This window comes from Haliotis asinina, chromosome 10 (genome assembly GCF_037392515.1).
Source record: "Haliotis asinina isolate JCU_RB_2024 chromosome 10, JCU_Hal_asi_v2, whole genome shotgun sequence".
Classification (NCBI taxonomy): domain Eukaryota; kingdom Metazoa; phylum Mollusca; class Gastropoda; order Lepetellida; family Haliotidae; genus Haliotis; species Haliotis asinina.
The window spans coordinates 39,772,288-39,788,434 of NC_090289.1; the positions used below are offsets into that span (position 1 = coordinate 39,772,288).

Consider the following 16,147-nt stretch of genomic DNA (forward strand, 5'->3'; position numbering starts at 1 on the left):
TCAGCATCTTCAACTTAAAAATCGCTTATGTGTGGAAATAACTTAGCTGAAGCTATCGCATAATCCACAACACTTGAACCATTACACATGAACCGAGGTATTGTAAAACAAATTTGTAACGCTGAAAAGGTTTTGTCATAGGTTCAATAAATTATGGTACTCAGTGAAAATGGGAGAATTCTTAAGAAAGCTTTACACTGACACGCAGCTGTTCACATGCACGACATTTGCACGTGCCTTTCAGCAATGTGATGCATGTTCCTCAGACAGTTCATCTGCATAAGGTTTGCAGTTGGTTCCCCCAAGGTAATGGAGAAAGTCACCATTGATAGGTGCATAACATTTAGCGAGTGCTTTAGGTGCTCCTAAACGTTGCTGGGTAGTACCTATCAGTTGGGCAACACATGACATAAACCCACTCTGTCAAATATTCTGTCATAATTACTACTTAACAGCTCACCTGCATATAGGTTGACCATCTACCTTGAATTGACACACTCCATGACTGCCACAGTCCATGTTGTTACAATTACTGGTGCATGTGACCTTCTTGTGATCAAGGGAGCAGTTGTAGCCAATATCGCAGATGCCCTCTGCTCTGCAGATGTCAGACATTAAGTTCTTCGCTGAAAACCAAGTGTTGAATGAAATTTAGTTTTACGCCGCTTGACACCAGAAATGGACTTTACACATTGCACCCATGTGACAAATTGAACCCAGGCCTTCGGCGTGACGAGCGAACGATTTGACCACTCGGCTACCTCATCGTGGTTCGTGCCGCAGATTCGATCCCATGATGATGTGGCTAATATGGTCATTCATGGTTTATTTAGAAATCAGTTGGAATTGGAACACCAGTTCACAGAGATTTGCCATTAATCGCACCTGACGCCAATTAATATTTTGACTTGATTTTAAATACACGTGTTTCGAGTGGGATCGGTCAAAATAAACTGCTGCACCTACATACAGCCGCCATTTGTGACCCGTGAAGATCCGACATAGAATTGGTCTTCAGCAGACCATGCTTGTCGAATAATGGGATCGGATTGGTTGACACATGATTGTATCCTGTGTAGGTTGATGCTCATGATGTTGATGAGTGGATTTTCTGGTCCATATTCGATTTTCACAGACTGCCGCCATACAGCTGGAATATTAACTGCGGCGTCAAACCACAAACAATTATCATTTGTACTTACACGCATTGAGTCCCTCGTTTATATTCTGCTCGAGATAATTGCTATTTACGTCATGGCCGCTCACTTTAGCCTTCTGTAAATTTCCTTTCACAGAACCTCTGATTTCCTTGACCACTTGTGTACGATCGGTTGTAGCTCCGAACACAGCTGTGTAGTCACAGATGATGGACCCATTCCTAATAAAATAAAAACTATATCATAGCTTGAGGATTTCTCTTAAAATTCTCTGTTACTTTAAACTGTGACTTTTTCCTCCCCCCATATTTAAAATAAGGATGGAGAAAAGGTTGTACTTACTGACGAAAATGTTGCTTGGATGGCCTTGTGATCTTGCTCATTCTTTCATTTCACACTGATTCATTTGACCAGACTCAATTTTATATTTAATGCTTTACGTTATATTTCATCATATTACAATATATATTCCAGGATAACATGCAATATCACATATCGTATCTATTAAAGGGTGTATTGTACCCGTGATGATCCGGGGTAGAATAGGTCTTCACCAACCCATGCTTTCCATTGAAGGCGACTATGCTTGTAAGAGGCGACTAACGGAATCGAGTGGTCAGTCTCGATGACCTGGTTGACACATGTCGTAGGTTCCAATCGATGCTCATGCCATTGATCATTGGATTGTCTGGTCCAGACTTGATTATTTACAGAACGCCACCATGTAGGTGCAGTATTGCTGCGTGCGGCGTAAAACTAAACTCACTCACTATCAAAGGATGTATTGTACCGTGAAGGTCCAGGTTAGAATTGGTCTTCAGTAGCCCATGTATGTCGTAAGATTTGACTGACGGGATCGGGTGGTCAGGTTCAGTGACTTGGTTGATGTAGATAGACAAGTACAATTGTTTTTACAAACAGTTGTCACATTGCTTGAAGAGGCGCTTTGCAACTAACAATCAAAGAGGTCGTTTGCTATTCATCATCCATTCAGTGGCTCGCTTCCTCTATTTACACATGATTGTTTGGAGTTGAATAGAGGGCACTTGAGCTGTCTTGATTCTACGTATATTCCAGGTATATGACCGCGTTCTGAACATGATCGTTCAAAAGTCCAGTGATCGAGATCATGAGCACCGATCTACAAGATTTGATGTTAACAATGACCTGGTGTCAACCTGGTCAAAGAGTCTACCATCTGATCCTGCTAGTTGCCTGAGGTGTCTGTGTGTGCGTGCGCGCACGCGTTTGTGTCTGAGAGAGAGGTTGAGCTTGAGCTTACCGGAACCCTTTAATAATTATCTGTCTGAAACCAGGGACATCCACAAAGGCCTTTGTAATCTGAAACACCGAGCAGATACTGATGATTCTGGCAAGACAAACTGCACTGAACGTACCAATAATGCAGTGCTGAAACTCCACGTAGCACAATGGTCTGCAGGGTCCTAACAAATCAAATAGGTAGGTGATTGCGTGTGCGTGTGCGTGTGCGTGTGCGTGTGCGTGTGCGTGTGCGTGTGTATTTTATCTGAGCACTAATATTATTTATAGAAGGCAACTAAAATACTGCAAACAAAGAACAGCGTGTTCCAAATTGTTGTTTGGGGATAAACAATCTTCATCTGCATACCTGGTGAGACATTTTCACTTTTAAGATGATAACAAATAACAAAATGCCTTCCAAGCGCCAACAGTATATAAGGTATAAACATCATCGTTAAAGAAATTTGGAAGTTGCTTGTAGATGATATACCCTGTATAATCGATTTAGTTACGGTTCCGGCGAGTTCTATTGTACTCACAAAAACATAAATAAGCAAAAGAATAATAACGTTTTCAGTTTCGATGTAGATTTTTGCCGACATGTTACTGAAGGTAAATATTATTATACATGACATTTGGTAGCTGTCAAATCAATAAGACTGGCACTACAACAACTCTCAGAAACGACATGCACATGTGTGGCCTGAATGTGCTCCACTCTGCACGAGTGTACCCTGATCGGTGTAAACCTACCTGTAATAATTCCTCTGGTCCTGGCTTTTCACTTTTATAGATGATAATGCTCGTCCAATGATGATGATGCTCGTCCATCAATGATGATGCTCGTCCATGGATGATAATGCTCGTCCAATGATGATAATGCTCGTCCAATGATGATAATGCTCGTCCATCAATGATTATGCTCGTCCATGGATGATGATGCTCGTCCAATGATGATGCTCGTCCATCAATGATAATGCTCGTCCAATGATGACGATGCTCGTCCATGGATGACGATGCTCGTCCATGGATGACGATGCTCGTCCATCAATGATAATTCTCGTCCAATGATGATGATGCTCGTCCATGGATGATGATGCTCGTCCATGGATGATGATGCTCGTCCAATGATGATAATACTCGTCTATGAATGATGATGCTCGTCCATGGATGATGATGCTCGTCCATGGATGATGATGCTCGTCCATGGATGACAATGCTCGTCCATGGACGATAATGCTCGTCCATGGACGATAATGCTCGTCCAATGATGATAATACTCGTCCATCAATGATAATGCTCGTCCAATGATGATGATGCTCGTCCATCAATGATAATGCTCGTCCAATGATGATAATGCTCGTCCAATGATGATGATGCTCGTCCATGGGTGATGATGCTCGTCCAATGATGATGATGCTCGTCCATCAATGATAATGCTCGTCCAATGATGATAATGCTCGTCCAATGATGATAGTGCTCGTCCATGGATGATGATGCTCGTCCATGGATGATGATGCTCGTCCAATGATGATGATGCTCGTCCATGGATGATAATGCTCGTCCATGGCTGATGATACTCGTCCAATGATGATGATGCTCGTCCATGGATGATGATGCTCGTCCATGGATGATGATGCTCGATGAATGATGATGATGCTCGTCCATCAATGATCATGCTCGTCCATGGACGATAATGCTCGTCCAATGATGATGATGCTCGTCCATGGATGATGATGCTCGTCCATCAATGATAATGCTCGTCCATGGCTGATGATGCTCGTCCAATGATGATGATGCTCGTCCATGGATGATGATGCTCGTCCATGGATGATGATGCTCCTCCATGGATGATAATGCTCGTCCATGGATGATGCTCGTCCATGGATGATAATGCTCGTCCATGGATGATGATGCTCGTCCAATGATGATGATGCTCGTCCAATGATGATGATGCTCGTCCATGGATGATAATGCTCGTCCAATGATGATGATGCTCGTCCAATGATGATAATGCTCGTCCAATGATGATGATGCTCGTCCATCAATGATAATGCCCGTCCAATGATGATAATGCTCGTCCAATGATGATAATGCTCGTCCATTGATGATGATGCTCGTCCATGGATGATGATGCTCGTCCAATGATGATGATGCTCGTCCATCAATGATAATGCTCGTCCAATGATGATGATGCTCGTCCAATGATGATGATGCTCGTCCATGGATGATGATGCTCGTCCATGGACGATGATGCTCGTCCAATGATGATAGTTCTCGTCCATCAATGATAATGCTCGTCCATGGACGATAATGCTCGTCCAATGATGATGATGCACGTCCATGGATGATGATGCTCGTCCATGAGTGACAATGCTCGTCCATGGCTGATAATGCTCTTCCAATGATGATGATGCTCGTCCAATGATGATGATGCTCGTCCAATGATGATGCTCGTCCAATGATGATGATGCTCGTCCATCAATGATAATGCTCGTCCAATGATGATGATGCTCGTCCAATGACGATGATGCTCGTCCAATGACGATGATGCTCGTCCATCAATGATAATGCTCGTCCAATGATGATGATGCTCGTCCATCAATGATAATGCTCGTCCAATGATGATGATGCTCGTCCAATGATGATGATGCTCGTTCATCAATGATGATGCTCGTCCATGGATGATGATGCTCGTCCATGGATGATGATGCTCGTCCATGGATGATGATGCTCGTCCATGGATGATGATGCTCGTCCATGGATGATGGTGCTCGTCCATGGCTGATAATGCTCGTCCATGGCTGATAATGCTCGTCCAATGATGATGATGCTCGTCCATGGATGATGATGCTCGTCCAATGATGATGATGCTCGTCCATCAATGATAATGCTCGTCCATGGCTGATGATGCTCGTCCAATGATGATGATGCTCGTCCATGGATGATGATGCTCCTCCATGGATGATAATGCTCGTCCATGGATGATGATGCTCGATGAATGATGATAATGCTCGTCCATCAATGATCATGCTCGTCCATGGACGATAATGCTCGTCCAATGATGATGATGCTCGTCCATGGATGATGATGCTCGTCCATCAGTGATAATGCTCGTCCATGGCTGATGATGCTCGTCCAATGATGATGATGCTCGTCCATGGATGATGATGCTCGTCCATGGATGATGATGCTCCTCCATGGATGATAATGCTCGTCCATGGATGATGCTCGTCCATGGATGATAATGCTCGTCCATGGATGATGATGCTCGTCCAATGATGATGATGCTCGTCCATGGATGATGATGCTCGTCCAATGATGATGATGCTCGTCCAATGATGATAATGCTCGTCCAATGATGATGATGCTCGTCCATCAATGATAATGCCCGTCCAATGATGATAATGCTCGTCCAATGATGATAATGCTCGTCCATTGATGATGATGCTCGTCCATGGATGATGATGCTCGTCCAATGATGATGATGCTCGTCCATCAATGATAATGCTCGTCCAATGATGATGATGCTCGTCCAATGATGATAGTGCTCGTCCATCAATGATAATGCTCGTCCATGGACGATGATGCTCGTCCAATGATGATAGTTCTCGTCCATCAATGATAATGCTCGTCCATGGACGATAATGCTCGTCCAATGATGATAGTTCTCGTCCATCAATGATAATGCTCGTCCATGGCTGATAATGCTCTTCCAATGATGATGATGCTCGTCCAATGATGATGATGCTCGTCCAATGATGATGCTCGTCCAATGATGATGATGCTCGTCCATCAATGATCATGCTCGTCCAATGATGATGATGCTCGTCCAATGACGATGATGCTCGTCCATCAATGATAATGCTCGTCCAATGATGATGATGCTCGTCCATCAATGATAATGCTCGTCCAATGATGATGATGCTCGTCCATCAATGATTATGCTCGTCCATGGATGATGATGCTCGTCCATGGATGATGATGCTCGTCCATGGATGATGATGCTCGTCCATGGATGATGGTGCTCGTCCATGGATGATAATGCTCGTCCATGGACGATAATGCTGGTCCAATGATGATGATGCTCGTCCATGGATGATGATGCTCGTCCATGGATGATGATGCTCGTCCAATGACGATGATGCTCGTCCAATGACGATGATGCTCGTCCATCAATGATAATGCTCGTCCAATGATGATGATGCTCGTCCATCAATGATAATGCTCGTCCAATGATGATGATGCTCGTCCATCAATGATTATGCTCGTCCATGGATGATGATGCTCGTCCATGGATGATGATGCTCGTCCATGGATGATAATGCTCGTCCATGGATGATGGTGCTCGTCCATCAATGATAATGCTCGTCCATGGCTGATAATGCTCGTCCAATGATGATGATGCTCGTCCATGGATGATGATGCTCGTCCATCAATGATTATGCTCGTCCATGGATGATGATGCTCGTCCATGGATGATGATGCTCGTCCATGGATGATAATGCTCGTCCATGGATGATGGTGCTCGTCCATCAATGATAATGCTCGTCCATGGCTGATAATGCTCGTCCAATGATGATGATGCTCGTCCATGGATGATGATGCTCGTCCAATGATGATGATGCTCGTCCATCAATGATAATGCTCGTCCATGGATGATAATGCTCGTCCAATGATGATAGTGCTCGTCCATGGATGATGATGCTCGTCCATGGATGATGATGCTCGTCCAATGATGATGATGCTCGTCCATCAATGATAATGCTCGTCCATGGCTGATGATGCTCGTCCACTGATGATGATGCTCGTCCATGGATGATGATGCTCCTCCATGGATGATAATGCTCGTCCATGGATGATGATGCTCGATGAATGATGATAATGCTCGTCCATCAATGATCATGCTCGTCCATGGACGATAATGCTCGTCCAATGATGATGATGCTCGTCCATGGATGATGATGCTCGTCCAATGATGATGATGCTCGTCCATCGATGATTATGCTCGTCCATGGATGATGATGCTCGTCCATGGATGATGATGCTCGTCCATGGATGATAATGCTCGTCCATGGATGATGATGCTCGTCCATGGATGATAATGCTCGTCCATGGATGATGGTGCTCGTCCATCAATGATAATGCTCGTCCATGGCTGATAATGCTCGTCCAATGATGATGATGCTCGTCCATGGATGATGATGCTCGTCCATCAATGATTATGCTCGTCCATGGATGATGATGCTCGTCCATGGATGATGATGCTCGTCCATGGATGATAATGCTCGTCCATGGATGATGGTGCTCGTCCATCAGTGATAATGCTCGTCCATGGCTGATGATGCTCGTCCAATGATGATGATGCTCGTCCATGGATGATGATGCTCGTCCATGGATGATGATGCTCCTCCATGGATGATAATGCTCGTCCATGGATGATGCTCGTCCAATGATGATAATGCTCGTCCATGGATGATGATGCTGGTCCAATGATGATGATGCTCGTCCATGGATGATAATGCTCGTCCATCAATGATACTGCCCGTCCAATGATGATAATGCTCGTCCAATGATGATAATGCTCGTCCAATGATGATAATGCTCGTCCATTGATGATGATGCTCGTCCATGGATGATGATGCTCGTCCAATGATGATGATGCTCGTCCATCAATGATAATGCTCGTCCATGGACGATAATGCTCGTCCAATGATGATGATGCTCGTCCATGGATGATGATGCTCGTCCATGGATGATAGTGCTGGTCCAATGATGATGATGCTCGTCCATGGATGATGATGCTCGTCCATGGATGATGATGCTCGTCCAATGATGATGATGCTCGTCCATGGATGATGATGCTCGTCCATGGATGATGATGCTCGTCCATGGATGATGATGCTCGTCCATGGATGATAATGCTCGTCCATGGATGATGGTGCTCGTCCATCAATGATAATGCTCGTCCATGGCTGATAATGCTCGTCCAATGATGATGATGCTCGTCCATGGATGATGATGCTCGTCCAATGATGATGATGCTCGTCCATCAACGATAATGCTCGTCCATGGATGATAATGCTCGTCCAATGATGATAGTGCTCGTCCATGGATGATGATGCTCGTCCATGGATGATGATGCTCGTCCAATGATGATGATGCTCGTCCATCAATGATAATGCTCGTCCATGGCTGATGATGCTCGTCCAATGATGATGATGCTCCTCCATGGATGATGATGCTCGTCCATGGATGATGATGCTCGATGAATGATGATAATGCTGGTCCATCAATGATCATGCTCGTCCATGGACGATAATGCTCGTCCAATGATGATGATGCTCGTCCATGGATGATGATGCTCGTCCATCAGTGATAATGCTCGTCCATGGCTGATGATGCTCGTCCAATGATGATGATGCTCGTCCATGGATGATGATGCTCGTCCATGGATGATGATGCTCCTCCATGGATGATAATGCTCGTCCATGGATGATGCTCGTCCAATGATGATAATGCTCGTCCATGGATGATGATGCTGGTCGAATGATGATGATGCTCGTCCATGGATGATGATGCTCGTCCATCAATGATAATGCCCGTCCAATGATGATAATGCTCGTCCAATGATGATAATGCTCGTCCAATGATGATAATGCTCGTCCATTGATGATGATGCTCGTCCATGGATGATGATGCTCGTCCAATGATGATGATGCTCGTCCATCAATGATAATGCTCGTCCATGGACGATGATGCTCGTCCAATGATGATAGTTCTGGTCCATCAATGATAATGCTCGTCCATGGACGATAATGCTCGTCCAATGATGATGATGCTCGTCCATGGATGATAATGCTCGTCCATGGCTGATAATGCTCTTCCAATGATGATGATGCTCGTCCAATGATGATGATGCTCGTCCAACGATGATGATGCTCGTCCATCAATGATGATGCTCGTCCAATGATGATGATGCTCGTCCATTGACGATGATGCTCGTCCAATGACGATGATGCTCGTCCATGAATGATAATGCTCGTCCAATGATGATGATGCTCGTCCATCAATGATAATGCTCGTCCAATGATGATGATGCTCGTCCATCAATGATTATGCTCGTCCATGGATGATGATGCTCGTCCATGGATGATGATGCTCGTCCATGGATGATAATGCTCGTCCATGGATGATGGTGCTCGTCCATGGATGATAATGCTCGTCCATGGCTGATAATGCTCGTCCAATGATGATGATGCTCGTCCATGGATGATGATGCTCGTCCATGGATGATGATGCTCGTCCAATGACGATGATGCTCGTCCAATGACGATGATGCTCGTCCATGGATGATAATGCTCGTCCAATGATGATGATGCTCGTCCATCAATGATAATGCTCGTCCAATGATGATGATGCTCGTCCATCAATGATTATGCTCGTCCATGGATGATGATGCTCGTCCATGGATGATGATGCTCGTCCATGGATGATGGTGCTCGTCCATGGATGATGGTGCTCGTCCATGGTTGATAATGCTCGTCCATGGTTGATGATGCTCGTCCAATGATGATGATGCTCGTCCATGGATGATGATGCTCGTCCATGGATGATAATGCTGGTCCAATGATGATGATGCTCGTCCATGGATGATGATGCTCGTCCATGGATGATGATGCTCGTCCAATGATGATGATGCTCGTCCATGGATGATGATGCTCGTCCATGGATGATGATGCTCGTCCATGGATGATGATGCTCGTCCATGGATGATAATGCTCGTCCATGGATGATGATGCTCGCCCATGAATTATAATGTCTCAGATGTTGTTTTTGACTCTAGATGACCTTGAGCAGACGATACAGAGAGAACGGTAGACCATTGATTCCACAACAACACCTTTATAGGCTCATTTGGTCAATGCCAAGACGTGTAGAAACTTGTATTTGTGCCAAACCTGAATGTTATCATTTTGTTCCATCAGTGGAGCACATTTTGCATGACTCTTTCACGGGTATATGCTTTCCATGATTTCTAAGTTTACCCAACACTGTAAAATTGGTGCGTTTTGCATCGATTAAGTTATTAAATCAGTGAGTGAGTATGGTTTTACTCCATTTTTAACAATATTCCAGCAATGTTACAGTGGGGGGTCACCAGATACGGGCTTGACACATTGTACCCATGTTGGGAATCGAACTCAGGTGCTCGACTGGAATATTGCTAATAACAAGTGTTATCCTTCGTGTCTCCTCAGTAAACATCATACGAAAACAACATATCATAATACCTTACCTGTTTAGTGTGAGGATCCATGCAGCCTATTTGCCAAGAAATCCAATGCATTTAGTGATACAATCGGTATGGATTAATGTATTGTTAAATGTATGTAAGCTGTACCAGCTATGCAAGAATAGGTGCACACGAGCGCTCCGCTTGTCACAACGGGTAAATTACGCCCCTTGGCAGTACCAGAAACCTCTAACTGACTCTGACTGGCTGTGACTGGGTTCCTACGTTTGTCATCATTGTGGGTCTACATCACTTTCGGCATCCTACTTACCACTTTTCTGAATGCTGCCGAGTAGTTCATATAGTTGGGTGAAGTCTTATCATCTAAATCTTTAGAAAACGTTGCATCAATTTTCAGCGAAAAACCAAGGTTGAAATTTGCCTTTTCTGTAAAAGAAAGAGTGTAGACATATTTCTTTCTTTTGTATCATAAACATTCCCTAATCGAAAAAAATCAATTATATTGATTAAATAAAGGAATCAATTAAATGGATAATTCAGTGTGAAACGGATGAACAGTTTTTCAGGTATAGTGACAAAAAGAAATACGAGAACGTTTTTTGTTAGGAATATTTGGCACTTCTTGGTCAACAAATCAGACACAAAAATCTTGCAGTGGCCTATTCGTTAACGTGAAAGAGGGTATTTACATATCCAGCTATAAGAACAGCTGAAAATTTTCATAAATTCACACGAGTGGGAAGTAAGAGCGAACCGTATTTTCCCCAGTACCGTGGCGAGATTAAATAGTCTAGTATTATTTATAACAGCTAATGATAGCATCTTCAGCCATGTCTCATGTCTTCAATCTCCTTGGAAAAGAACCACAAATGCAGTCCATTTTGCTAATTAAAGGTCACATACAACGTAAAGCACAACTTTGCAGATTCTGATACCCTTCGGTATACACTTACGGAAACAAATCATCAAAAATGCCAATTCAGCCTATAAAGTTGAAAAAAGCGATGAAAAAAAGCCCGAGAAATCGGAGTTTATTGTCACCTATATGTCTGTCAGCCTGTCTGTTAAAGCAATATGCAATACACAGATTAAATCATTGACCACATATCAGGCTATACGCCATAAACAAAATAAACTGCATTATGTAATTATGTAATTAAACCTCATTATGTAATTAGGCAGGTGTGATACTTCAACACATGACATGTTTTTTTATGTCTGTGGGTTGCAGACAAACTACTTCCATTTTTCTCGGATGACTGAGATCTGACGGAAACTGGTGCAAACTTTTGTCAGTGTCAAATCCTGCATTGTACTTTAACGAATGGCAGTTTCCAGCCATGTAGTAGTTCACCATCTCTACTGAGGTGAGTTATGATTGGATCGTACGCAAATTCAGAGAAAATGTGCTTACAAAATTATAAAACCCAACATCTCTATGTACATTCTAAAAGAAGCTGTTATCCATAAAGAATCTTACTTTCTTGTGACTCTCCATACTTCTAAAATGCTCATGGACCCGTGAAGGTCCCGGGGTAGAATAGGCCTTCAGCAACCCATGCTTGCCATAAATATGGCGACTATGCTTGTCGTAAGAGGCGACTAACGGGATCGGGTGGTCAGACTCGCTGACTTGGTTGACACATGTCATCGGTTCCTAATTGCGCAGATCGATGCTCATGTTGTTGATTACTGGATTGTCTGGTCCAGACTCGATTATTTACAGACCGTCGCCATATAGCTGGAATATTGCTAAGTGCGACGTAAAACTAAACTCACTCACTCACTCACTCTAAAATGCTCATCAAACAGATCATCTTTGTGTACACACAATGAGCCCTCAGCGTATCAGCAAATGAACCAGCCAATCGGAAGCCGTCGTTACACTTGAGTGCACCGCCACCCGCTATGACTGGGTTCGGTCTCCCGAGGGCTTCGTTTTGAGTGAAGTAAGTCCAAGTATAAAATATTGCACTTTTGAATCGCGATTGTACGCTTAATATTTAGTTTATTTGTTTTTTACAAACAGCGATGTATATTATATATGTCATGAATAACTGATAATTGTGTTTTAATTATGTTTGATGTTTTTGGTTGCATGTGACCTTTAACTGTGGCCATTTGGGGTCCAGTCTACAGGGCAGCTTAGATCTAAATCAGAACCACAGTATGTGTATCACCTTCATAACTTCGAGGATTTCCAGCTTTGGTCAATGTTTCATTGTGACGAAAACATATAGGCTCACACAGTCTGGCGATTTATCGACATATCATATTTACTTATGATCGAATTACACATTTTGAGAGAGCATGCAAAAGGAAACCTGAATTTTTAAAACGTATTAAATCCATCAACAAGTTAAACAGATACCAGATTCTACATAACTTGTACTGAAATGAACGTTGCTCAATATGTCTTTAGTAATCGCCATATTGTAATTCAGATTCGAACCTACTGGACAAATTCTGTTAGCATTATAATGGGAACTAAGGTGGATTTGCAACGTCACTGCGTTAGTGGTTTCTGATGAGATCATGATTACGAAGGAGAAACAGTTCGGGACAGAACTACAGGTTGTTCAGCTTGATCTTATCAAGTGAATACTAATACATTGTGTGGCCGTGTCACAACTGGTTGGGTCTATTATTGTGAAGGGGTGCACCTTTGTAAGTTGATTGTCAACATGTCCGAACTGCCGAGACAAGGTCGCCATGTAACATTCTCTGCTCTACTATTTAATGTAGTTAACATTTGACCTCCCGGTTCATGCATATGTAGAGTAGCTCAGGTCAGGCTGAACAAGCTGAAAAACTGAAGTGCACCTCTGACCCTTAAACATTTGTATATTCAGTTTATTGCCTGAGTGAGTGACTTTAATTTTATAATGCTTTATCACTATTCTAGCAATAGCATGGCCGGGTACACAGGCATGTGAAGCACACATTGTAAACGCTTTAACCGTTCATAAGAATTCAGTTAAAATTTCGAGAGCTGAATTTTATTATGCTTTACAACTAAATGAATTTCTGCGATGCATAAAGTAAGGTCTTCTTTTTTTTAAAAAAAAAAAGAAAAAAGAAAGCCCCAGCTTTTAAACTGAAAATGTCACAATAGTCATTGTGTTGTTTGATTGTACATGCTCTACATAAGTGTTTCATGAAAACATTGACACGTATAAAAATAGATTTCCATTTCCAGTACGATCAGTCTCGGTTCATTCGATCGGCCCAGAGCGGATCCGTGTCTTTGGCAAATGATAGGATGGAGAGCCTGCCTGAATTGTTTGGTAGTGATTCGAATATTGAAACACTGCCTTAAAATACCTGGAATATTTGCGACTGCGGCGATAGAAACAAACCCAACAAACAATGCTCCTGGGAAAAAAACCAAGAGATATAGAAGAATGCCTTACCAGGGTGCGGAGGGATTGTATGAGGAGGAGTTGTAGTCTGTGCTGGGCCTAACCCTGATGTGGATGTAGATTTTACAGTTCTGCTGCCCCCTTTGCTTGTTCCGGATCTTAGTGTTGATAACGCATTTGCACTGGCTCCTGGGTTGTAGGATGTCGGCGAAGCATTTTCACTGGGTCCTGGGTTATGTGTTGGTGACGCATTTGCACTGGGTCCTGGCTTGTGTGTCGGTGACGCATTTGTACTGGGTCCAAGGGTGTTGGATGTTGGTGACGCATTTGCACTATGCCCAAGGGTGTTGGATGTTGGTGACGCATCTGCACTGGCTCCTAGGTTGTGTGTTGGTGACGCATTTGTACTGGGTCCTAGGGTGTTGGATGTTGGTGACGCACTTGCACTGGCTCCTGGCTTGTGTGTTGGTGATGCATTTGTACTGGGTCCTGACTTGTGTGTTGGTGACGCATTTGTACTGGGTCCTAGGATGTTGGATGTTGGTGACGCATCTGCACTGGCTCCTGGTTTGTGTGTTGGTGACGCATTTGTACTGGGTCCAGGCTTGAGTGTTGGTGACTCGTTTGTACTGGGTTCAGGCTTGTGTGTTGGTGACTCATTTGTACTGGGTCCAGGCTTGTGTGTTGGTGACGAATTTGCATTGGGTCCTGGGTTTGATATCGAAGTGGGTGTCGGTAACGCATTTGTACTGGGTCCTGGCTTGTGTGTTGGTGACGCATTTGTACTGGGTTCTGGCTTGTGTGTTGGTGACGCTTTAGCACTGGGTCCTGACTTGTGTGTTGGTGACGCATTTGTACTGGGTCCTAAGGTGTTGGATGTTGGTGACGCATCTGCACTGGCTCCTGGTTTGTGTGTTGGTGATGCATTTGTACTGGGTCCTGACTTGTGTGTTGGTGACGCATTTGTACTGGGTCCTAGGATGTTGGATGTTGGTGACGCATCTGCACTGGCTCCTGGTTTGTGTGTTGGTGACGCATTTGTACTGGGTCCAGGCTTGAGTGTTGGTGACTCGTTTGTACTGGGTTCAGGCTTGTGTGTTGGTGACTCATTTGTACTGGGTCCAGGCTTGTGTGTTGGTGACGAATTTGCATTGGGTCCTGGGTTTGATATCGAAGTGGGTGTCGGTAACGCATTTGTACTGGGTCCTGGCTTGTGTGTTGGTGACGCATTTGTACTGGGTTCTGGCTTGTGTGTTGGTGACGCTTTAGCACTGGGTCCTGACTTGTGTGTTGGTGATGCATTTGTACTGGGTCCTAAGGTGTTGGATGTTGGTGACGCATCTGCACTGGCTCCTGGTTTGTGTGTTGGTGACGCATTTGTACTGGGTCCTGGTTTGTGTGTTGTTGACGCATTTGCACTGGTTCCTGGCTTGTGTGTTGGTGACGCATTTGTACTGGGTTCAGGCTTGTGTGTTGGTGACTCATTTGTACTGGGTCCAGGCTTGTGTGTTGCTGACGAATTTGCATTGGGTCCTGGGTTTGATATCGATGTGGGTGTCGGTGACGCATTTGCACTGGGAGATGGACTTAGACCGGATGTGGTTGAGTTAGATGCGAGCCCGATGAAACAGATAGCCAAAGCTAAGAGAGCCGTTTTCATCGTTTTGTCTGGAAGGAGGATATTCATTTTTTGTTGAGATGACAGAACATCTCTCTGTCAAATAGGTTTGGTGCTTTTCCAGACAAGCTGCAAAGATTCAGAGGGTTTTTTCGCACATCTAAATGAAATGTGTATCCTTTGTTTTATCATTAACGAATTAAATAATGCTCAACTACAAACCCATCAACGGACAACTGCATTGCTGGAGTATCACAGTCGGAATAGTGAATGGCAGTATTACGCCTATGACAGTAAAGGATACACGACAACCATTTCAGAGTATGTACTATATAATTATGTCAAGATAGACACAATCACCTTGTGGGCAACGTAAGTACAATTTCCTTATTAATTACTGGAGCTAGGGTTCTACATATATAAAATTCAGGCCTTGGTCTGGCAACTCTACGGGGCGGTGGGGTGGCATAGTGGTTAAAGCGTTCGCTCG

The 16,147-nt window shown here is 43.8% G+C and overlaps 1 protein-coding gene across 1 annotated transcript in view; it reads right to left on the minus strand.

Annotated features, from left to right (window-relative positions):
- Window positions 1–16,147, minus strand: part of LOC137298886 (mucin-3A-like) — a 29,947-nt gene that overhangs the window by 11,327 nt on the left and 2,473 nt on the right. The window contains exons 2-6 of the mRNA XM_067831240.1: window positions 14,091–15,786; window positions 10,988–11,103; window positions 2,440–2,498; window positions 1,203–1,378; window positions 461–626 (exon numbers count right to left, since the gene is read on the minus strand). Of these exons, the coding sequence (XP_067687341.1) occupies window positions 461–626; window positions 1,203–1,378; window positions 2,440–2,498; window positions 10,988–11,103; window positions 14,091–15,726 (2,153 nt within the window). The 5' untranslated portion in view covers window positions 15,727–15,786. The remainder of the gene's footprint in view (window positions 1–460; window positions 627–1,202; window positions 1,379–2,439; window positions 2,499–10,987; window positions 11,104–14,090; window positions 15,787–16,147) is intronic.